This window comes from Vanacampus margaritifer, chromosome 18, assembly GCF_051991255.1.
Source record: "Vanacampus margaritifer isolate UIUO_Vmar chromosome 18, RoL_Vmar_1.0, whole genome shotgun sequence".
Classification (NCBI taxonomy): domain Eukaryota; kingdom Metazoa; phylum Chordata; class Actinopteri; order Syngnathiformes; family Syngnathidae; genus Vanacampus; species Vanacampus margaritifer.
Window position 1 is genome coordinate 891,513 of NC_135449.1, and position 23,991 is coordinate 915,503.

Below are 23,991 nucleotides of genomic sequence, written 5' to 3' on the forward strand. Positions count from 1 at the left end.
TCCCAGCGGAAAAGCAACAGAGCCAACATCCAGGTTGCGCTAATTCTTCACCCCCCCCACCCCAAAAAAAAGCACAGAATTTGAGCAGAATACATTTTCAGAAGGAAGTTGTAACAAAAGGTGCAATTTTAGCAAAACTAATTGGGAAGAATTTTTCAAAAAAAAATAAATTACATAAGAAAAACAGGGTGCCATCTGGCGAGCCGTCAGGCTTCCTATTCTGTCTTTTTTTTGGGGGGGGGGGGGGGTCTTGGACAGGTTGTAACTGTTAAGTGAAGTTTGTTGGTCTGTACTCACATTTCTACCCCCAATTTGTGTGTGTGTGTGTGTGTGTGTGTGTATTCCCTCACTTGCGCTGATAATGAAACGACAAAAACAAAAAGCCGACAACCTGAATGTAAAACTTTTATTTGAGCTCTTAAAAAAAGAGAAAAAAAGGCTTCGATGACAAGAAATGATGTGAAAAACGGAAATCCTTTCCCGTCACATTTTTTTTCAAGTGCCTGTTTTCCGCCATTATCGTTAAATGGCCGTTTCAAAAATATTGGAATCGGTCACTTGAAGGCAACATTAGACGACCATCGACGCTAACTAGCATAAGTGTTAGTGCGCGCAGTTTTCGGGCCACTAAGAAATGACCGACGTACGTATCAATAATAAAACAATATACTAAGAAAACAAAAAGTTGTCATTTCATCAGAAAAAAAGTTGTAACTTTGATGCAAAATGAAGGGAAATCATTTTACAAGAGTGAAGTCAAAGTTTAAAAAAAAAAGAAGTTTTTAAAGAAAGAAGAACTACTTCAAGAGCAGAATTTGACAAGAATCAAGTCGGGAAAAAAAAAAAAAAGTAAACGCTGAGAACCGACAAAGAAAAATTCCTTTCGTACGCGGCCATCAAAACGAACGTCCTTCGGCTAATTTGCATGACTTCGCATTCAACATCTCGGCTGCTTGTCTTGTAACTCGACAGTTGCAAATGGCGGCCGTCTGATTCCGACGCAAGAGCGGAATTTCCACGAAGGAACATCGAAAGGAAACACGACAACTTTTGTTTGACGAGCAAAAAGCACGGCGACGTCGATCTGCTCAAACTGTAAACAAACGTGGAGACGGCGTCAAGTCGCGTCAAGTCACGTCAAGTCTCGGGACGCTCCTCAACTTTTTCAAGTCACATCAAGTCAAGTCACTTTTTAGTCCTGCTACGCGCACCAGGATCGTTCAAATCTGAAAACATCGTTGATCTGTTCCAGACCGCACACGAGAGGACCGTTAGAAAAAAGAAAAGACTTTGCTTTGGGAAATATTTTATGCCGTCAGGCGAACCCATGAGATGACATCGGGTGCGAGCTTTGTTTTTTACTAACGGTTGCTTCCTCGTTGAGGCGCTTCTTTGATTGGCTGCATTCCGTCGACGTGGAACAATTTGAGAGTTGTCAGCCTCCCCACACACGTCAACATTTTGGCTCCTAAATATCAAACACATTTCATATTTCAGACCGTCAGGCCTGACCCGAAGGAGGAACAAAAATGGCAAAATTTAAAAAGTGAATGAATACAAGTGAAAATAAAAACGGATATAAGATATATCATTAAAAAATACATATAAATGGAAATAAAAACAAATAAATGAATAAAAGTTAAAAAAAAAAATAAATTAATTAAAAAAAACGAGAATCAAAAAATAAAAATAACGACCAAGGGGCTTAGGACTGCCCCCTCATTTGAATAAAATTTCAACCTAACATGAAATCAATAAATGCAAGAGCAGAGCGTTTTCATTTATTGATTGATATTTAATTTTATTATTTGATTTAAATATTTATTTTGTATTTATTTAGACATTTCTTTGTATTTTTTGATTCTCATTGTAATTTTTTTAACATTTATTTTTACTTTTATTTATTGAAATATTTATTTTGTATTTATTTCGACATTTATTTGTATTTTTTGATTCTCATTGTAATTTTTTTAACATTTATTTTTACTTTTATTTATTTAAATATTTATTTTGTATTTATTTCGACATTTATTTGTATTTTTTTTAACATTTATTTTTACTTTTATTTATTTAGGGATGTATATCATTTTGTTGTTGTTTTTATTTCCATTTATATTTCTTTTTTTGTATTTCTTTTTTAATTATATCTGTTTTTATTTTCATTTGTATTCATTCATTTATTTATTTGTAATTTTGTCAGTTTCGGTCCATCATATGACCCGTTTTGGACTCTTGGGACGAACCCACTTTTAATACACCTCAAGAAGAAGTTTCATCTTAGAAGACACGAGTTACGTTTTTTGTGCTTGTTTATCACGTGCAACTACGGACGTTGACGGCCTTCAACTTGAAACCGAACCTTTAAAACGGACAAAAGTCAAGTGTTTCATGTCATTACGTCAAGTCACACGTCTTCAACTTTCCATGTGGAGTTTGGACTTTTTGGAAACTTGGACTGGAGTCCCCTCCTGCAGCCGCCGTCCTCGCCGTCCTCGCCGGGCGTCGCGCTTCCCCTCAGAGGAATTGGCCTCGGAACGGGAGGTCCGGACGAAGGTTGGGCCGCTGCCAGCGCCAGCGCAGCCGGCCCAGCGGACCGCCGTCCCTCGGGCTCTTGAACTCGCAGAAGCTCAGCCGGTTGAGGACGTCGTACACGCCCGCCTTGGAGGCCACCTGCCGACGACAGCGCAGCGAGCCCACATGAGTTGGAATTGCTGGATTAGGCCTCGTAATCATTACGACAGGTGACCTATCCGGGTCACGGCACCAATTTCTCATGGGAACTTTCAGCGGTTTTGCTCACTTTACTAACAAGAACAATTAGCAGATCGCGTGTTTTCACTTGAACTATTGATCGGATGCCAGAAACATTGAAGTACGCAGTCGGTCCGATCAGAACTTCAAAGTCGGTGTTATGAGAAACAAGTTGGCATTTGGCGAGAAAATAGGAAACATTTTCAAAACATGAGCCATCATTTTCTTATATGTCTGACCATTTTCTTCATTTTACAAGAGTGAAGTTTTACTCTGACGAGAGCAAAATGCAATCGATTTGCAATTGTGGCTTATCGGATCTCGCTGCGGGCTCACATTCTTCATACTTTCAACTTCCATTTCCAGTTTTTCTTTGTGTTGTCTTATTGACTTCAATTATTTATTTATTTTCCTCCTTTTTCGAATCAGCAGACGCAAAAATAATTGCTTCTTTTTTTTTTTTCTTCGGCAAGAATATCAGAAGGGTTCCGACCCAAATTGAGTGCAGGACGATATCGAGTTGCAAGGATTTAAAAAGCACAAAGTCTAAAGAGGAGGAAGCGTTTTGTTGGCTTTCAAAACAAGCTTGCGCAACACGTCCAGGTTAAAAGCAGGAAAAAATATCAAAGTAAAAGATGCAAAATCAAAATCAAAATAAACGCACCTTTGGTGTCGTGCGTCTTGTGGCCACAAAACACGAGGGCTCGATTCTAATTTCCTTCCGTTTGATTCGACTTGATTCACTTCAATCCGATATCCATTAATTTTGGCAAATCAATTCTTTTTAAATGTCAAGGACATGATAAAAACGTTTAGTTGATTCATATCAGCAAGAATAAGAAATATTTTTATAATTCAAATTCAATCATTGTAAATATCAATTCAAAAGATTCTCAATTGTCTTAAAGTCAAGTCTTTCATAAATTTCAAGAAAACACTAAGATACACAATTTTTTTTTTAATATATTTTGTTAAAATTATGGGAAAAAAGCGCTATATGAAATAATTAATTCATGGTTTTATGAATCAATATTGGGCTTGAAAAGGAAAATCTATTTGCTATCAATTTTATTCTATTTTTTTACCCCAGCCCTACAAAATACAGGATTTGTATTGCTTTCATTTTTGCCGATTTTGTTGATGCCTGAGGCAGAAGCTTCATATCAGCCCCGCCGATTGTTCGCGGTCGCCACGTGTGACTGCGGACAATCGGCTCATGCCTTCAGGGCTGCTATTAAATTAGAGCGCACACGCGCGCACGCTCACACACACGCACAACACACGCACACACACAGGGCCGGCGCGTGATGTGAGACGGGCAGCACCCATCAAACACGGCAGCTTGCGTAACAGCAGCTTAGTGTGTGCGTGTGTGTGTGCGTGCGTGCGTGTGTGTGAGCGCGATGGCTCGGACCCCCCGCCGCCTCCTCCGACACTTGTGGCTCGTCATGACTGATGGGGCCACGGTCACTGGTGACAGGCTAACGATCATGCCCGCAGGCCTGCCATGGGATGGGGGGGGGCAGGGGGGGGGCAGGCTGAGCAGCAAGCGGATGACGGCTCAGAAAAAAAAAAAGTCCTTTTGTCAAAGCTCATCCTTCCTTTCTTCCGTCATCATCTGCAAAATGAAGGCTAAAATTTGCCGGCAAAGGTCAAATTTGATTGTGGTCTTGACGGAGATTTACGCTGGCAGACGAGGAAAAAAAAAAGCAATCGCGACCCGCCGCTGCTGCCGTCGCCAAAAGTGCGCTTCGTTGCCAAGGCGTCCGTCCGCCATTTTTCACCGTCACCGAAGTGGGGCCAACGTTTAAGTGATCATAATCGCGGCTATGATGCAATACAATCGGTTTTCCGGATCGACGGACACGTTTGCCAGCAAGTTCATCGGACGTCCTGCGTCTTTTTCGATTCCGTGACTTGTTTGGATTTTCAAGCCGCCACAAATTGTTTGCAAAGATAATAAACGTTTTCCAGACACAAGCGCCTTCCCTTTGTCGTGCGAAGGGGTGGGGGGGGGGTTTTGGGGGGTGGGGGGCTGATGCTCGCCGACGGATTTCTTTCTTCTGTGCGGCTTCCCGGCGTGAGCCAGCACATTTTTCAGGCAAATTTGTCATCATAACAGGAAGATTTGCGCATATTTCTCTTGACAGCTGTTTTCTCACTGCGTGTTCCAGTCCAATGTGGAATTCCGGCCCGCTTTTATTCCGGCCCAAAAAGGACAGCAAAGATTTTCATTGGGTCCATTTCGGACATTCTTTTGCTCTGCTGGCGTTTCCCGGGGATACATTCGTGTATTTATCTTTTTAAAAAGGTGAAGCAGGCGTGCAGCATGTTTGACAACAATTTGCAGACGGCGGCGCGTTCCGGAGAGCAAATTGATTTGACGTTGTGGAAAAAAAGAACTAATGACGCACCAATGATCTTGATTTGAGAAAAGTGGATCATATTGGATGCCGATGCCGATTTTCTTTCGTCCGTCTCGGCGGTTTCTCCTCACCTGCTGCATCCAAAGCGCGAAGGAGCGCTGCCAGGAGTCCTTCTTCTCCAAGTGCAGGTACGTGTTGAAGAGGATGAGGTAAATGTAGCGTTCCAGATACTGCAGGCTCTTCAGCGCCAGCTGCTGGCACTCCTTCTCCGACTTGCCGCTTTTGATCTGGACAAACGCCACACCAGAAGAGAAAGACCGATTCAAAGCCGTGGCAGTTTGACGGCCGCCGTTTTGCAACGGCGGACGTCACGTCCGAAGGGCGTCAAAATCAGCGCGTTCATTAGGAGTTCATTTCATGTTCCTTGAACACCGCCATGTTTTTTACCGGGCCATTAATAAACCGCCTCTTACTGTACCGGGCGTCATAAATGTCATAATAATGCATATATTTGTGGCGACTCGGGTCAAGTTGTATTTGAAAAAGGTCCCGAATGAGCTTCCGTCACTCAACTTTCTCCAAACACAAATTTCACTGCCAACGTCGTGATTGCTCTTCATGCAGAATAATATCGAGTTCAATTTGGAGTACTGACGTAAGTCAAAGTAAACAAGGTGAAACTCTGAAAGTCAAAGTCAAACGCTGTACTGATAATAATAATAACAAAAATATTTCTGCCGACAAAAGCTTCCCTCTTATTTAGGGTTGGTACCGAGATGACGAAATCAAATCGTGTGTCACAAGCCCGCTAACGTCGGCTCCACTTTTATGCTATCAGAACATGCTATGATCATTTTGCTAACATGGCAAATCCAGGTCCAGAAAGTCAAAACCCTGACACAGTTTGGCTTAAGCCCCAGGCGCTAGCTAGCTAGCTAGCGCTTCATATAGCTCCCAATCAATCAATCAATCCAAAAAATCAATCAATCTATCTAAAATCCCAGTTAACATTTGTTCATTTAGCGTTTTTGTCAAGCAGAGGTGACAAATCCAGGTCTAGGAAGTAAAGTAAAGTAGTTCACATGGCCCTTGTTTACTTGCTAGGGAGCTAGCTAGCTAGCTCGCTAGCTAGCATCAGTCCTGGTTCCTGCCCATTCCGTGATTGAAGGCCAAACCATCCGCAGGCGGACAAACCACATTTGGACCAACGAGAGACATTTGTGCTGACTGCCAAACATTGTCAAGCGCTAGCTTAGCAGTGCTCGCTGCTTGGCCCAACGTTGCGTGCGTTTCTATGCTTTGCACGGAGAACCCGATTAGCACGTGCGTCCTTGGAGCCCCGAGAGATATTGCGCGTGTAAACAACATCAACAACTTCACATTTCTATTGTCTCCACCGCTGCGTATGTGCAGAAATGGACAGAAAAGGACAGAAGCCTGATCGGCAAAATGTTGGCGTGTGGGAGGCAACATTGTTTTGCCACATTTTTGAAATGCCAGAAACAATCAATAGCGGGACATATGTGCTATTAAGCACTGCGTTTTTGGACATTCTGAATGTAGCTCTTGAGGCAGAGGCAGTCACAAGAAGGTGTCATGCAATATCATTTCCTTGCGTTTGGCTCATCTGAGCGCAAGAAGTACAATTGTGTTTGTTTGTTTGTTTTCTGCCGACACTTTCAATTCCATCCACTTCAAACTCCACTTTGCAATACCGGCGCCCCCCCCCCGCAGGCTCAATCATGAAAAAGTCTAAACGACTGCATGAGCAAAACACTCATTAAATATGGTGTTGGTCTTTGGCTCCGCGGGAACTAAATCAGAAGGCTAAAAAAGACTTTTCCATTTCGCTCGTTATTTCAATCTGCCAACCAGAAGTGTTGAAAAGGTCAACGCAGGTTGAAGCGCCGGAAATCTGGTGCCAATTAGCAGCCCACGGCGGGAAACAGACGATCCGTAGTGGATCAAATCCCAAACCAAACCCTGACCCGGTCTGGAGCGGACAGCCCCCCCCCCCCCATTTCATGCCTGACTCAATGCACAGAGCAGCAAATGTCAAGCCTACGTGCAGATTTCCAAGTGGAGCCAAAGTGCAATTCCTCAAAGTGCTTTGGCTTGCACGGGTGCGACGGACCTTTTTATGCTTTCCCTCGCAGGGGTGACGACGCCAAGCCTAACGCAAGCGGCCAAAAAAAAGGAAAACAAATCCCGAGCAAATGACAGATGGAGGACTCAAGCCCCCATTTAAGTTGCCGGTTTTAGGACTTTGGATTTGCCTGGTTCAAAATAACGACGGACTTCATTTTTTGTGTTAACATTTGAGTTTGTGGCGAAATGTTGGCGGTCGACAGTAAATTCAGTCAAATTGACACTTGGAAGAGACTCAAATATTCAGAGTCAATGTTACTCAAAGTACTTTTAGTATTTTTACGAGAGAATTTGCCTCTCCCATGAAAAAACAAACAAACTATTAACTCATTGACCCCCGGCCATTATTTTCACCGAAGCAACCCCCTTTGCTCCCGGCTGCTTGACTGGATTTTGCCCCCGCGTTAACAGCTTCCACAGATTGCGCTCGTCTGTCTTTTTTTCCAGCCGCTCAGCCAGATCGTCACCGTGAAATCCCCCCCAAAGTGGATTTCTCGGAGCCGGCTTGCTGGAAAACCGCAAACTGTACAAGAAGGAGCAAATGAATGCAACTCTGTACTCTTGCGGCGACGACGCTTTCAAGTCTCGTGCGTCATGACCTCTGCCAGAATGCATAGCCGGCATACCGTCGACGTTTCGACGGCCGCGCCGGCACCGGCGGAAAATGAATACAAATCCAGATGACGAGTTGTGTCATCGGGATCTGCGGACAAAAAAGTGCAAAAAGGTCTCGAGAGAAGGAGATTGCGAAAGGCGGAGAAGGAGACGACGGGGCACATCCGTCCCGCACGCATTAAACTAAAGTTTGGAGGATTTTGCTCACATTTCAAATGGATGAGCTCAAATTGCCATCATTAAAAGGAAGGAAGCCGCCGCGGCGGCCGTCACTGATTGCGAGCGTCAAGTTCAACGGGACATTTTCAGAGCAACTTCAAACGACGGCCACGACTGCCGCGGGTCGTTCTTGCCACGTTTAGCACATCCGGCTTAAAAGGCTTTTTTATTTGTAGGGTTTGTGTCATTTCAAATATTTCGGGATCATCATTTTACAGTCTGAATATTTCATTCAAAAAGATCCTAAACCTTTTTAGAGGTCTGTTTTTTTTTTACTTTGGCAGTCGGTGCCAGTAAGCCGCGGGACGAGCTTTGAAAGGTACGAGTGCGATGGGATTTTTTATTTTTATAGGTTTTAGGTGAACTAATGAATGCACGCACGCACAAAAAAAAAAATAAAAAAATACATATATATAAAATAAATAAAAAAAATAAAAATTTAAAAAAGGAGAGCAATGATGATGACACGTCAAATCGGTAAAATTACCGAATGAACAACACTGAGCTCTCCAGAAGAAAAAAAAAGAAAGGTACGAGCGCCGAACAAGTTCTGAATGATGAAGCGGACGAGGCAAGAAAGTCCAATCCCAGCAAAGTGATGGCAATCAACAGCTTTGCAATCTTGCAAAATGTGTTTTCTGCCAAATCATTCCACGCACCGATCGCTCCCGAGACAAAAGCTCCAGAATAAATCACACTGATCGAAACGCCGAATAATTGAGGCGGCGTCGTCGGCCGCGAAGGCAGACCGGCACATTTTTAGACACGTGCAAAGTGGAACACAAAAAGACAAACGTTGGCGCAGTTGAATGGTGAGAATTGAATTGGCTTGCTCCGCTTGTGCTTCCTGCGAACGAATCCTCGAATTGACGTGACAAGGTGGCTTACTTTCCAATCCCAGGCGTATTCACGCAGCAACCAATCGAGCCAACGAAGGCCCAAATGCGTCACGTGACGAGTTGCCATAAACACCGACGGCGAGCTTTAAGCGTATCACTTGGTTCACAAGTCCCCGAAAATAAATGGGCTCCAGGAAGAGCAGCTGACTGGTGACAGCTGCTTGGCACCGCCCACCCTTGGCACCGCCCACCCTTGGCACCGCCCACCCTCCCAAAGGCAACTGACAAGTCCCGTGAGATGACGACCCCCCAACCCCCCCCCACGTGCCGTCGCGCACGCTTGCAAATAAACACACGCGGGCAAATACGGCGACATCAACGCTGCCTGCTTTCTGGGTTCCGGCACAAGTCAAATGGGACAAATCGGCGCTGCTTGCACCTGCGACCACAAAGTACAAATAGTTGCAGTTACTCAAAGTCCATTTTTCAGGTAAAGCACATCATTGAGGTACAAAAGATCGTGTTTCATTTCATCAGTTCTTCCTTTTTGTTAACAAGTACGCGTGTATCTGCATTTCCGCTCAAGTAAAGACTTTAAGCACTTTTGCTCGTCCAAGGTTGGAAGTCAAAGAAAAACGGCGCGCGTTTGCCTCCCACGCCGAGACTTTTCGAGTCCACACGCACCTTCACTGGCAATATTGCTTTTAGCTGTCAACAGCTCTGGCTTGGAAACGTTGGCCCCCTCCTACATTAGGCAGCTGCAACGTGCGCTGAAATTCTCCACTATGTTACACTGATTGGCGATTTTGACACGGTCCTCCCGAGCAGCTGTTTGATTACGACGAGTGGGGCGGGAAACAAAGAGCGCTTTTATTTTTATTTTTATGATAACTCTGCCAAATGACAGAGCAGCGACAAAATAGTGAGCGTGGTCGGAACGGCCACTTCAATCACACCCAAAATGTTGAAAAAAAAGGAGAACGGGATGAGGAGAAATGTTTTTTTTGTGTCGGAAAAAATGGGGAATGATTTTGCCGAATGAAGAGCCTCCTCGACTTTTTCGTTTCGTCCGCTCTTCACTGATTGGCTGCCAAGTTTTTGTTCAAAATAACCACCAGTAATCTTGCGCGGGCTCAAAATCCCAAATAAGTGCCGACCTGTTGATGTCTTGCGAGTGATTTTGGAGCGGGCGTTCGAAATGGCAAACCGTCGGGCCGCTCAAGCGTTTGAATGGCACGCACGACATGACGGAACCCGGACAAAAAGCGGTCACGGTGACGAGCAGGAATTTCAACCAAGCCTTCAGTGAAATGTTGATGTTGATTATCATTATTATCATTGGTGTTAATCATCGCACAAATACCAGCTCGGGTGTCAAACGGGATCGCTCGCCTGTCAACGCAAGCGCGCCGACGTAAACATGGCCACACATCCCTGGAGGGGGGCAATTTGCATCAGCATGTGGATTTATTACCCCCCCCCCCCCCACACACACACACACACACACTCACACACACACACTCACACACACACAAATCCCTCTGCCCTCTTTTCCCCCTTCCTTTAGTGGGCCCCTCTGGATCTTTCAGCTCTCAGAGTAAATATATGTTTTTCTCTATGGAAGACACATTTTCCAACCACTGGCGAAATGGAGGAAGGGGTGGGGTGAGGGGGCGGGGTGGGGGGGGGGCTTTAAGGCAATGCGGGTACGGGTGGGGGTGTTCCGCTATAAGAGAGACAGAGTGGTGGGGAAATGTTCCCCTCTTCCAGCAACATCTGGCACTGTTTATCACCTGGCCTGCTGCTTTCGAGCAAAGAGGGGGAAAAAAAGGGGTGGGGTCTAAGATGTGAGGGGGAGGGGCAGTGCCAACGTGCGGCCTCCAGATAAATCAAGCCTCATCTAACTTTGGTAGCTCATTTGTGTCAGTTAGAAAGTCCAATCTAAACATACGAATCCCGAAAGGCGCCTTTCAAATGGACTCGTTCGCAAGCGCGCCACTCTTACAAAATCGTTCCAACGTTTGCCGATGTTTAGCTCATATGGATATGCTAGCTTGTGTCGCCGATGGTAGATGGTAGTTCAATGAATGGTTGTAGCCTTAAACTTTCGCACATTGCAAATCTTTCGCTTCCGTCAATCATTCCATCAACTTTTTGTTGGCGCACCCAATTTGCATTTCTGATGGACAGAAGCGGCAAATCCAGGTCCACAAAGTCAAAATGCTGCCAGTTTGGCTTTAGCCGCTAGCGTCCTAGCAGGTAAACAAGCACCATGGGAGCTGGCTTTGCAGCTAGCTAACTAGCAGCTGAGGCTAAAGCCAAACTGCGGCCGGATTTTGACTTCCTGGACCTGGATTTTGACTTCCTGGACCTGGATTTTGACTTCCTGGACCTGGATTTTGACTTCCTGGACCTGGATTTTGACTTCCTGGACCTGGATTTGCCACCTCTGCTGATGATGGAAAGTGAAAAGGAAAGTTGACCTTTTCAGAGTGACGCAACGGAGGCTTTTCATCCCCCGAGTGCCAGACACGGGCCCCCGATGTTGGCGGGAGACAATAAGGCCCATTGACAGGCCCGCCGAGTGGGCCCGGAGCTCGGGTCCGGGCGTCTCCGGCTCCTCCGGGAGCAGCTGACGGAGCGCAGAGTCGCAATGATTGCAGTGTTTGTTCCAAAAGGCATAAAGCAGAGCTTGTGTCTCTCACAAGCTACTTTTGTTCTCCTTCAGCTTTGTGAGTTTGCACATTGAAAGAAAACCAATTGAAAGGACACATCTTAGCGTATCGCTAATAAAGAGTTCCCATTTTTCACGGCAAAGTTCTGCAACAAGCGAGGACTTTCCATCTAGCAACACCGGACATCGATAGATGAGCTATCTGAAATCCTGTGACGGATATTAAGGAACATTTCATTTCCTTCACTGCTTCTCTTGGCTCCTTCTCATCCGACCGGCTTCCATTAAGTTACATCATAATCAATTTTTCCACGCTCGGCCCCTCGTGCCCGCATTCCTCTCATTCGTGTGCGCTGGCCACGAGCTGAGCTGGGAAAAAGTCCGCTAAACAAACCCCCTGTCGCCCTCTACGGGGCACTGGCAGCAAGTGCACCCACTCGTTCATTTTGTATGCCGTGACCGACAATTTCCCCGCCGGTCCTTTCCAACTGTAAACCGCAGCAGTGAGACGGATTTCCTTGCCCTCTGACCTGTCTGTAGGTGCAGATGATGATCTCCCTCAGGTGGTAGTGCATTGGCGTCATGGTCTCGGAGACCGAGTCCAGGGCCATGTCCACCTCCCGCTTCATCCGGTGGCCGTCGGGGAGCAGACGCACCAGCTGCATCACCACCTGCAAAGTAAGAAAAAAAAAAAAACGGAAGCAAACGTGTTTGTCGTTATGTCATACTTTGGCGCCATCTTGTGGCGTCTATAGACAAATATACACCGTTTTGGGGGGTGGGCTAAAAAAAATTAAACACAGCCCACCTTTAAAGGCTACCCCAAAAAAAGGTTAAAATGTTCAACAATATATTTTTTTTATTGTCCATTTAAAATGTAACAAAATGTGAACGTTACAAGAAGCTGTGAATTTGCGTTTCTGGCAGGCACAATTCTGCAGATCCAAATCTGAGATATAGACATCAAAATATTTGGAGGGGAGATTTACCTTCTTGTCTGAGCTTGCTCTGAGTGTGCTTGTTGCAACTGTGGCTCTCCTTTCCCACATGCCAGCGGATTACATTAAGGATACAATTATTTATTAATTTTTTTCTCTCACGCTGACGTGTTTTGCAACATGTCGCACCACAGGAGCGCTTGATTATTCTTTACATCAAGAATGAAAGCTGAAAAAGTTCAACTGGTAGCCTGCCAGGTTTCCATGGCAACCCCGACCCCCTCCCCCCCTCCCAAGTGCACCACGGCTTGCCATCTATTCCGAGACGGGCGAGTCGTGTGTGACGAATTGTTTCCATCGAGGCACAGCAGAAGAAAGCAAACGTCACCGACACGGAAATCATGGTTTCACCAACGGATGTCTCATTTGAACAAGAAGAGGGGAAAACGTGCGCAGGTGAAAATGTACCTGAAATTCCCCTTTCGTGTACTTTGCATCAGGGACGCTGACAATCTCGTCTTCGGGGAACTCGGGGAAGCCCTGCGAGCGACAAACAACTGCTGCTTGAGTCCAATCGGCACCCGAGCGACGCGGGGGAGGCGAGACGGGCCGCGTCGTACGTTGAAGTGCCACAGAGTGAGCACGGAGAGCACCATGGCCGCCGTGGTCCTGCCTCGGCCGTTGGAGCAGTTGAAGACGAAGGCCGAGCGCGAGTCCTCGGCCAGCGAGCTCTTCATGGCGTCCAGCAGCTTGTCGAAATCCTGCAGGAAACACCGGGAGCATTTTGGGGTATTTTCGGTATTTCAAAGCACCACGTAACACCGACGTAAGCGCTTTTCGGATTCTCTATTGCGGTGATTCTCAGTGTGGTATTAGTAGGACTTTGGCTCCCTCTAGTGGTATTCAAGGTTATTTTAGTTAACGAAGTAAAATACAAACGAAAATGCTACCTGAAACAAACATTTGATAAAACTATGGATTAATGAATTTAATACATGAGCCTTAGGGGATGCTTTTAAATGTGATTCAAGTATATTTATTTTTAAATGAACCGGAATAAGGACGTTTGAAAGTGTCACACAGAAGTGACGTCATCTAGCAGCAGCCAATAGAAAAGAACCTTCAGATGAGGCGGCCATTTTGCCTGCTTGACTTATAAAATAAATAATAAAGTAATAAAATAAAAACGAAAGCCAATACTGAAACTAACTAAAACTAAGCATTTAAAAACAACAACTAAAACGAATTAAAACTAACAAAATAAAAAAAACTTCAAATTGAAATAAAAACAAACTCCCAAATTATTATAACCCTGGTGTTATTCAATTTGGTATGTGACAAAGTTCTTCACAATGAATCCATGATGCATTATTTTATCCGTTACCCGATTACTTGAGTAAAAGCAACAAAAATATGCATATGAGGTGACGATATTATTTTTGTTCACTTAACGTTCTACACTTTAATATGTGTGACGTTGAATGTGTGTGACTTGGCCTAGCCTGGTGAGTGACGTGGGAGTCTGCAAACCAGAGTGCAGCTTTGGCTCTTGCGAGCTCAGGTTCGCGACCAATCTTTAGCCACTTTGCATTTTTGTGAATAAAGACGGATCGGCGCTTACCTCCTCTCGGGGGGCGGCGCAGTCGGGAAGAGGGACGCGTTTGTAGGCGAGGCCCGGCGTGGCCTTCTCGTGCGGCGCCAGGATCTCCCGCGCCGTCAGGACGCTCTTCAACATCTTCATCTGCTTCTCCTGCTCCAGAGTCACCTCCAGCCACTTCTGGGCTCGCACGATCTCCTCCTTCAGGGACGACTCCAGTTTCTAAAATCAGAAACAAATGTCCAAGCGCAGCAGTGTTATTTTGTTTCCCGAAATTTCAAGGTGAAGGACATTTAAGGTCGTTTTCATGCTGTTAAAACGGGACATATTTGATACAAACAGTTTTTCCACTCATTCACTCCCAGCAGCCATTTTCACTGAAGCAACCCCCTTCGCTCCCGGTTGCTTGACTGGATTTGGACTGATTTTGCAAGTCCCACAGAATATTGTGTTCTATTGCTATCAAAGCATGGAACCGACCAAAAGAAAGATTACAGTAGAGTCTCTAAAAAAAGTATATTTGTATTAGAATATAGTTTCATTATTATTCACAAATCTGTTGAAAACACTGGCAAAAAGAAGTTGTTGCAACATGGCTGATCTCTTATACTCTGTTGCCACCTGCTGGTCATTTTTTGTAATCACTACCATTGTTTTAAGCAACCTCTTCATGTCAAAAGCTGTATGCTCTAGCATTAAAAAAAAAAAAACATATTTGGGTTTGAATGAGTTAAGGGTTCAAAAGAAAAAAAAGTTTCCCTTTTGACCTCAATGACGAGCGGGTCTGACGCCGGGACGGCAATGTGCTGATCCAAGCACGAGGGCTCCCTGGGGGTGAAGATCTGCCCGTTGGCTTCCAAAAGCAGCTCCTCCTGCAGGTTGACCCACAGAATGCGGCTGTGCTGGCGCTTCTCGTCCGTCAAGTGGGCCAGCACGGCTCCGGCCGCCTGCGCGCGCGCGCACGCCCAACCAGAACACAAAACATGCATTTGGAACAAGGGATCGACTGAAGAAAATAAGCCCATTAAGAAAACACGCGGGCACGGATTGCGCGGCACCTCGGACGTGGGCTGCGCCATCCCGTAGACGGCCATCTTGGGCACGCGTCGGAAGTTGAGCGCTTTCATCTCCTTGGCGGTGCTCAGTACGTCGGGTGCTAAATACTCGCCGGCCACCTGCACAGCGCACAAACGCTGCCGTCACTTCGGCGGCTGCGGCAAATAGTGCTGCTTTCACTTGAAACGCTCAAATGAGAAAAATGGCATTGAATTCAAATATATAGCGTTTTCAATGCACAACTTTTTTTCCTGGTAATATTGTGATTATTCAATAAAGTTTTTACTCATAAAATTGCTTATTTTTTTGGTGAAAACTTTATTCTTGCAAAAACACAAGAGGGTTTTTTCCTTAAAAATTACACCTTTAATGTTTTTTTTTTATCATAATACATACTGTTTTCTTAAAATTATTATTATTAAAGTATTTTTTATCACCAAAATACACATTTACTGGTAAATAAATCTTGAAAAAAAATAGTAAAAAAAACCCCACAAAAACAAAATGAAAAAAATTAAGGCTGTTTTAATGTAAATTGTTTTTATACGTTTAGAGAAAATGATTAATGTTGCTAATTATGAGTTGGAATATTATAAGAATAAAGTTAGAACAAAAACGGAATTAAAAAAATCAATAAAATCATAATTAATTTGAATTTGGCAAGAATCACAAGCTTGTGAATAGGAAGTCCTAATTTTAAGTCAACATTTTGACAAGAAAAATAAATAAATATCGGTAATCTCAATTGTATGAGAATGAAGTCACAACATGAATGGAAAATGGTAACCTTATGAGTTGTAAAATAATAATAATAAAAACCTAATTTAAAGGAATAAAAACACCTGAAAGTAAAAAAAATAAAAATAATAAATAAATCATGAGGTCCCCCGCCCCCACCCCAATAGCCGGTCTATGACATTTCCCATCATGCGTTAGCGTTGCGCTAACTGACTACAACTGGTAGTGACAATAAACGGCTTGAAGCAAATTCCAAGTAAAGCTCCCTTGGTGGATGCAACGGTTACTCGCCAGGACACGGGCTCCTCTGGTCACCAGCTCGGGCGGCGCCGACAGCTCGGAAAGGTCCATCCGGGCCAGCAGGCGGTAGAGCCAAGTGTGGCGGCACATCCACTGGCTGAAGTTGCAAACGAAGGCGAGGGGATACTGCAAAGGCCGCACGCGACTTTAGCTGCCGGGCCCGGCCAGTAGATGGCGTCATCCCCGACACTCACCTGCTCGTGGAGGTACGCGTTAAACACAATCAGGTAGAAGTAGCGCTCCAAGCTCTGCCGGGTTCTGTTGAGGAAGTACTCTTTGGTGCTGTTTCCCTAACAGGCGACACAAGCAGGATATTTGTCAGCGACTGCCGGGGATGTTTGTATTCGTCAACTGGAATTCAGGTAGGATTTTTTTCCCCGCATGTGAAAATGTGAAAAAGCACCAACCTGAATCTGGAAATCATCTCCGATGCCCTCCAGCTTCCTTTTGTTCTCGTATATTGCCTCTTTGATGTTGTGCATTTGCGAGCACAGCGCAATGGCCTGGTCCACCTGACGACAAACACGCACGCAGCGTCACTGATTGCACCCGTGCACCATCCCGCAATCAACCCCGTGAGAGAAATTCACCTCCTCCAGGACTTGCTGCCCATTTGGCAGCCTGGCGATCACAGACTGGATGATGCGGAAAACGGGTCTGGGTTCCGTGGGTGCCTCTGATGCCTCCTTAATTCTGCAAAATTCATGATGCAATGTGACATCCTAGCGTGGCAACATAGCGTTACCCCGCTAGGATGATTTTTTTTTTTTATCTTCCTCAATTTGCTGAAAACTTTCTAGTCGCTGTGTTTGTGCTCAGCCCAAAGCGAGGCGTGAGATAAAATGTTGCCTTGGCGCCATCTGGTGGCGTCTTGGTGTAAAAGCAAGGTTGTGCAATTAATGGAAATTTAATTAACTCCACAATTACAGAATCAAAATTATTAATACTAATTTTGGAGTTGTTTAAATGTATACATTTGCAACTTTTTAAATAACTTATTTAATAAAATGTTTCATCCAAAAGGAACTTGCATAATTAGATAAATATATATTATTACAATTATATGTTATTATTATAAATTCTGCTTGGTCCAAAAGGAACTTAGATAATTATAATGTTTCCATTTTTTTTAATTGGTCTTAATATTTATAAAATGCTTAAACATTTTCTTGTTTTGTACCAAAAAATAATCGTTTGAAGAATCATGCTGATTATTTTTTCCATAATCGAGCAGCACTAGCAAGTACTTAAAAAAACACTTTAAAAACTCTCTGAAGTGAAAACAATGACCGGGTGATGACAAGGATCCCTTACGGAGGCGGCGGGTGCGAGTCGCCCCGGAGCCGATTGATGGCCAGGGCGCCCAGGATCATGGCCAGGTTGGTGCGGCCGACGCCCACCTGGCAGCTGAAGAGCAGCGCCGGCGGCTTGGTTGTCGCGTCGTGTTGTCGGGACAAACCGGGACTCTCCTGGGAGGGGAGGAAAAGGGAGTTCAGCAAGTACCAGTATTGAGTACTCGTCACATTTGAGGCAGAAATACTGGCACATGGACACAGTTCTCACCTTTTTGGCTGTAAAATGACTAGTTGGTCAATGTCTGCCTCTCACTTTTGAAAGGAACAAAAGAAATGGGATAATCAGCCGCTCGGCTATTTTACTCAATTCTATATGAGATTGTCTTCTCATATTCAGCCAAATGCTTCGGACGGTACAGCACAGTGCAGATGGTCAATGAGCAGACAAAAAGATGAGAATTGCGTCCATGTCCCAATATGTTGGTCTTGTATAAAGAAGGCGAGTTGGACTCACCCGAAGGATGTTGATAAACGCATCAAAGTCTTCTTCCAAAGGTGCGCCTTCCACGGGCAGCGCTAATCTGTAATAGCTGCAAAGAAGAAGGCAACAAATGCGGCTGCCGGTTTTCCGAGCCACGCCCACAAGAAGAGCGGCGCGCACCTGTAGGTGGGCATGGTGAACACGGGCCGCTTGTAGACCTCCTCGGTCACGTGGATGTCCTCCTCGCACGAGATCGCCATCTTCTGAGGTTCGTCTTTCAGGTACTCGATGTCGTTGTAGACGTAGTAGATGTTCTCGTTGAGTTTGGCAAAGTCGTGGAGCTGAGGGACAAAAAACAAAAGCTGGGCCACTTATACAAAACGACAACAACAACAGATGTTTATAGCAGGGGGGAGGGGCAAAATAATTTTGTGTTAAAGTTCCATTAACGGCACAATTTTTTTTTTAAACAAGCGATTAATGGAAAAGCCGGTTAGTGGGGGAATTCCAGTCGCAACGACGTCAACATTTTGCGTTCATAAATGGAATAATAATGCATATATTTGTGGAGACGGGGACAAGTTGTATTTTACAACTTTTAAAAAGTGCAGAATTTCACAAGTTACGTCATGTTAAAGATTAGAATGCTCTTAGTTCATTTTCACTGAAGCAACATGGCCCTGGTTGATCTTTTATACTATGCTGCCACCTGCTGGACGTTTTTCTGATAACTACCATTTTTCACCCGTTGCATCAAAGCCTTCTTTCTGTATGCTCTTAGCATTAAAATAGTAACAATAAACGTATAAATACGTCTTTGGGAAACTTAAAACATTAAAAATAGAACGTATTTATACGTTTTGGGGAACAAATGAGTTAGTATGAAAAGTAAAATGTACTGAGCTGCCACCAATGTCTTGGAAATGCAATGATGCCATCTAGTGGCAGAAAATGACCTCAACACAAATCAAAATCCCTCTTTTTTTACAGTGCAATTTTATGAATTATTATGAAATGACTGTACATTAGGAAGGAGTATAAAATGTGGAAAACAAAAGAGAGAGAGAGAAAAAGGACAGATATAAAATATGCGCTTCATTTGGGATGTCACCTCCTTCCTGATGCTAAGCTCCAGGGCTTCCACCGGTTCCCCCTTTTGCAGGCCGTGCAGGTTCTCGTGGAGGTTCTCCTTCCTCCTGGGGGTGTACGGGACAAAGTCGTCGCCCTTGTGCAGGAAGACCACCGGCTCCTCCCGCACGCAGACGAAGACCACCTCCTGGCGAGAACATCGTCACGTGAGCTCAACTGAAAGGCCCGACGGTGCGACGGCGCCCAAGACGGCAGCTGACCTGGTGTCCTTGCGCTTGGAGCCTCTGCAGGACCCGCTTGAAGCCGCTGAGGCTGGGCTGGCCCATCCCGTAGAGCGGGTACGAGCCCTTCACCTGCCGGAAGTTGGGCGCCCCCACGGAGCTGGTGGTGCCGAGGACGTCCGCTTTGCTGTACACGTCCTGCACCATGAAGTACTCGCCCTGGGACCAAAAGGCCGCAACACAACAGAACCCAGTGAAAAAAAACTCCAAATGTCACAATCATATTTCTTAACTTGTCTTTTTTTTTCGCTGTGAAATGTTCCAAATGTCCAAATGTGTTGTGTGGTAGCTGCTGCCATCTAGTGGCAACTTGTTGCAGTTGCTTATTAGAAGGCTGTGAAATATGTTGTCGGTTATTTAAAGGAACATCGCAGCGGTCCTTGAGTTCATATGCCCCACCATCATCATCATCATCATCATCATCATCATCTTCATCACCATCTTTAACATTGCCACGGATGCTGAAGTAATTACAGGGTAAGAAATGCGTTAATTGACAGCTTTCGCTTTGTTTTGAGGTTTGTTTCCCATCAACATGCACAAAAGTGCTATTTGTGACGCTGCTTGCACGCTGGAAGTTCAACCAAAGAGCAAGCAGCGCTTTTCATTTGGTTTTGTTTTCATTTTTAAAGACAGGAAAATCCAGACCTTGAGTGGAAAGTTTGGAATCAAGCTTTATGATGATGGCAGTTTTTATTCGAGAACAAAATGAGGACATTCCATTGAAATGATTATTATTAAAGTCAAAGTGAGTTTTAGAAGACAACGGTCACGTTTTATGCGCGAATAGAACGCGAAGCCAAATTGTGAAAAGATGCGATGAAGCTCAGGCGCGACGGCGGACGCGCTCGCCGTTGCAGCCGAGCGAGGCTTGAGATCGTTTGGCAAATACGCGGCAACATCAAAGTCCTGAGAAAAGGTTCACAACCTCCCTCATACAATAGACGACACCCCCCCCCGCCCACTTAAACGTGTTCCTGCACCACACTGCTGTTTGTGTGTGCGTGTGTGTGCGGCCCAGCGTTCGGTACCTGCACCAGGTAATGCTCAGGCATGGCGTCCGATAGACGTCCGACTTTGTAGTTGCTCTTGCGGATGTCATCGTGAATCTGAAATTCCTGCTTGCAATTATAGCTGCAAACACACACACACACACACACACATCTTGGTTATTTTTGTTAATGAAAACACATTGTTGATATCAAAACAAAATAAAAATGAAAATGCTTTAAAACTAAAACTAATTCAAAGTACATTTCATGTTTGTAAAATGAATTATAATTATAGCAAAAATGTCCTTCACGTGAATCTTTGTCAATAATAACATACATGTGTTTTTTTAAAACGTTTTTATTTTGGATATTGCTCGTCCGTGTACACAAAAAGGAAAGTCAAGCAGACGTTTGACAATTGTTTACTTGCTTGCACAAGACTTTAAAAATAAAAATAAAAAAATCTGGCACTCAGAAAATACTCCATTTATTTTAGATAAGTAAATAAATAAATAAATAGTAACAAACCCACCCAAAAAATTAATGAAAACTAACTGAAGTCAAGACAAAACAAAAACCAAGCATCATTTAAAAACTCAAGCACACGCACGCACGCACGCACGCACGCACGCACACGCGGCCTGGTGAGAGGGGTCAATTCAATTATCAGCCAGTGTTGACAAAGCCTGCGCTGACAAATGAGATGATAAGAGGGCTGGGGGCCAAGAGGGGAAGGGGGGGTGGGGTGTCGGGTTCATCACCAAAAATGGAGTTACGATGCCAACTGCGACCATTCATGGGGGAGAATAACGCAAACTAAAAATGGAATCTTTATCCTTAACACGAAACGAGAGCTGCAAATAACGATTACTTTTAGAATGCTCATTCGCTGACACCCACGTCACTCACAAGGTCAGGCCCCGCCTTTTAAAGTCAAATACACTCAAGTCGCAGATCCTACAGTAGAAAGTGAGGCTAGCGACCCCAAGTGGACAAATAAAATATTCAATGATGGACGCGAGTAAAACGCTTCATTCGAGTCGTTACTATGCCGGGGAGGAGGGGGGAGGGGGGAGGGGGGTGGGGGTCTACACCACCCACAGAGGAGGGGTCACACCTTGCCAGTGATCAAAGGGAATTGGCACCCAATCCACAGAACGCGTATTCGGGGAGGGACTTACGTGATGACCACAGGTGCGACCTTGTTGGTGATGATGGACTTGGCCTTGTTGTTGTGGACGTTGACGGTGTGAAAGGGGCTCATGCTGAGCGACGGCCTGCTGTCGGCCATCCCGTTGCCGTGGTCACTTTCAAGCGGCGGCGACTGCGGCGGCGGCGGCGCTGCGCTGGCAGTTGTACCCATGCTCCACCCGCAGCTGTGGGGGACGCACATTCGAAATTGAAATTGATGAACATTTAGGACTTGACCCGGAATGATTTTTTTCAAATGAGACAAGCAGTCGTTTTTGCTTTGACATGACAAAACGTGAGATACAAACACTGGAGTGGCGGTTAACGCAACTCATTCCAACGTGGCGCAACACATGTAGACTGAGAATAAAAACAATAGGCACATATTATTTATCCTCTGCAAAGAACAAATCATATTCCTGCCATACTGAGCAACTGAGACCGTCTCCATGATGTACTGTATTGTACTGCCCCCTGGTGGCCAAGGTGTGCACACCAGAAGGAGCAGCACAATGTCCATTGAAACTTGACTAAGTGCAATTTCTGCAGAATTTGCGTGGGAATGCTGAGAGCTGAATGCTTATGAAGTCAATTGAAAGATAAATTACGTGGAAATGACAAAGTATTAATTGTAGTTAAAAGATAAATGAATAAAAGGAAGACTTGAACCTGGGAGGTGTGCATTCCAGCATTCCCACAATAAAGCCACAAATGTGGCAAAAGGTGCCATTCGTCACATTAAAAAAAAAAAAAACATTCTAAACATTTTTTGTTGGGTTTTATTCTAGACGGGAACAAATAAATGACATTTCCATTCATTTCAATGGGGAAAGATGATTTGAGATACAAACGGTTTAGGTTACAGACAGAATTCAACTCACTTAAGACACCGCTGCATGTTAAGGATCGTTTTTAAAGCGCATGAAAATCCCAAATGCAAAATTGGATTTGAATACTTTTATTTGTGGGGCTCCGTTTAACGGAGAAATCCTTTTCATCCTTGAGTTGCGGGACAGAGTCGAGGGACATGGACGGACATGTCGGCCCAGGTACAAACACTTTTCAATCGAGACCGGACGTGAACTCGGACCGCTGCTCTCCTTTTTGTTGCGTCTTGAGCCGACTGGAGCAACTCCAAGTCGACAACAAAGTCGCTCTTACTTGAGGTCCGAGACCCCCCCCCCAAAAAAAAAAAGAATCCCGTCCTGAAGAAAACACGACAGCCCAACATGACTGAGCCACGAGTTGTCGTTCCATAAAAGGACGTCAAGTATTCCCGTTGCCGGATCTATTTGAATCCTCACCACATAGCATTTGCGTCTCCATCCTTTGGAATGCGCATCAGCAGCACCGCAAAAGACAAAAAAAAGAAGAAAAAGCACAATGTGTCATCTTACGAGTGGCCGGACGGCAGACTTGCACTTCCAGAGGCTTTTCTGCGCTGCTTGTTGTCCGCCATGGTCCACAAAGGAGTGTGAGAACTTGGCATTGGGTCCCAACAGAAACCAGCCAAGCCGCCTCCCCCCTTGCGGGACATCCAAAAATGTGAAAAAAAAAAAGAAGAAAAAAACCCGGCTTGTTACAGTGCTCCATGTGGTGTCCAGATGGCTTCCAACGTAACGTTCAAGTCACTTTGGCGGTGAGCGGCTGCGTATGAGAAAGTCCGCTCGGCTCGAACCGTCATTGGACGCAATCAATCCAAGAAGCGCAGGACGGAGAAGGACGCTCGCGTTTTGGCTTTTAGAAGGAAACTTTGTAGCCGATCTGGACAACGTCCTGTGATGAAAACTCGGATTCCCCCCCAAAAAAATCACCAACTCACCTTTCTATGCCCTAGTTTTCATTTTTCAGCAAAATGTTGTCCCAATCTTCAGATTTCCGCTAGCATTTCATACAAACAACCCTCCAAAAAAAAACGTGACTCGGCCACTTGTCAGTCCTTCATCCAAAGTATTTCCTAAATTTGCATATTTATGCATGACGGGTTCAAGAGACGAAACGGCGCGCTCAACAATGCAAATCTCTCAACACTCAGGCAACGTCGTCAGGCTTTCAAAATAAAAGCATGCATTTTCATAGCACTGCTTCACCACACTTTTGTGGTTTTTATTTAACAGCCACGATCAATAAACAAACACAAAAGAGTTTGAGTGTGACTGATGACAAAAAAAACACACCATGAGGCTAAATAAGGTGTGCTGAAACTCTAATTATACAGGGCATGATTTTATTTTGAAGTACAGATCAAGGAAACCGGTAACCGATATTTAAAGCCGATATTCAGATTCAGTAAAAAAAAAAAAAAAGTGGTGGGGGGTTATTGGCGTCAACATTTTTAATTGCTTAGCTTGAATTTGTTGTAAGGTTTGAAAGCATTAATGCTTATTGTCCAAAATGGTTCCGTCCATCTAAGTGCGCATT

The 23,991-nt window shown here is 44.7% G+C and overlaps 1 protein-coding gene across 5 annotated transcripts in view; it reads right to left on the reverse strand.

Moving 5' to 3' along the window:
* Positions 1 to 392: 392 nt before the first annotated feature.
* The window catches only part of pald1a (phosphatase domain containing paladin 1a), a 36,969-nt gene continuing 13,370 nt past the window's right edge, over positions 393 to 23,991 (reverse strand). For 3 of the 5 annotated variants that reach the window (XM_077550131.1, XM_077550129.1, XM_077550130.1), the window contains 19 exons: positions 21,561 to 21,755; positions 20,419 to 20,521; positions 19,367 to 19,546; positions 19,129 to 19,293; positions 18,198 to 18,358; positions 18,051 to 18,126; positions 17,556 to 17,710; positions 16,832 to 16,934; positions 16,649 to 16,753; positions 16,436 to 16,531; positions 16,233 to 16,367; positions 15,206 to 15,322; positions 14,915 to 15,094; positions 14,172 to 14,369; positions 13,171 to 13,311; positions 13,019 to 13,090; positions 12,143 to 12,283; positions 5,249 to 5,404; positions 393 to 2,670 (listed from right to left, as the gene is read on the reverse strand). In XM_077550131.1, the coding sequence (XP_077406257.1) occupies positions 2,515 to 2,670; positions 5,249 to 5,404; positions 12,143 to 12,283; positions 13,019 to 13,090; positions 13,171 to 13,311; positions 14,172 to 14,369; positions 14,915 to 15,094; positions 15,206 to 15,322; positions 16,233 to 16,367; positions 16,436 to 16,531; positions 16,649 to 16,753; positions 16,832 to 16,934; positions 17,556 to 17,710; positions 18,051 to 18,126; positions 18,198 to 18,358; positions 19,129 to 19,293; positions 19,367 to 19,546; positions 20,419 to 20,521; positions 21,561 to 21,742 (2,622 nt within the window). In that variant the 5' untranslated portion in view covers positions 21,743 to 21,755 and the 3' untranslated portion in view covers positions 393 to 2,514. Of the gene's footprint in view, positions 2,671 to 5,248; positions 5,405 to 12,142; positions 12,284 to 13,018; positions 13,091 to 13,170; positions 13,312 to 14,171; positions 14,370 to 14,914; positions 15,095 to 15,205; positions 15,323 to 16,232; positions 16,368 to 16,435; positions 16,532 to 16,648; positions 16,754 to 16,831; positions 16,935 to 17,555; positions 17,711 to 18,050; positions 18,127 to 18,197; positions 18,359 to 19,128; positions 19,294 to 19,366; positions 19,547 to 20,418; positions 20,522 to 21,560; positions 21,756 to 22,874; positions 23,028 to 23,991 lie in introns of those variants that run through there. The other 2 variants (XM_077550127.1, XM_077550128.1) reach the window with 2 other exon arrangements.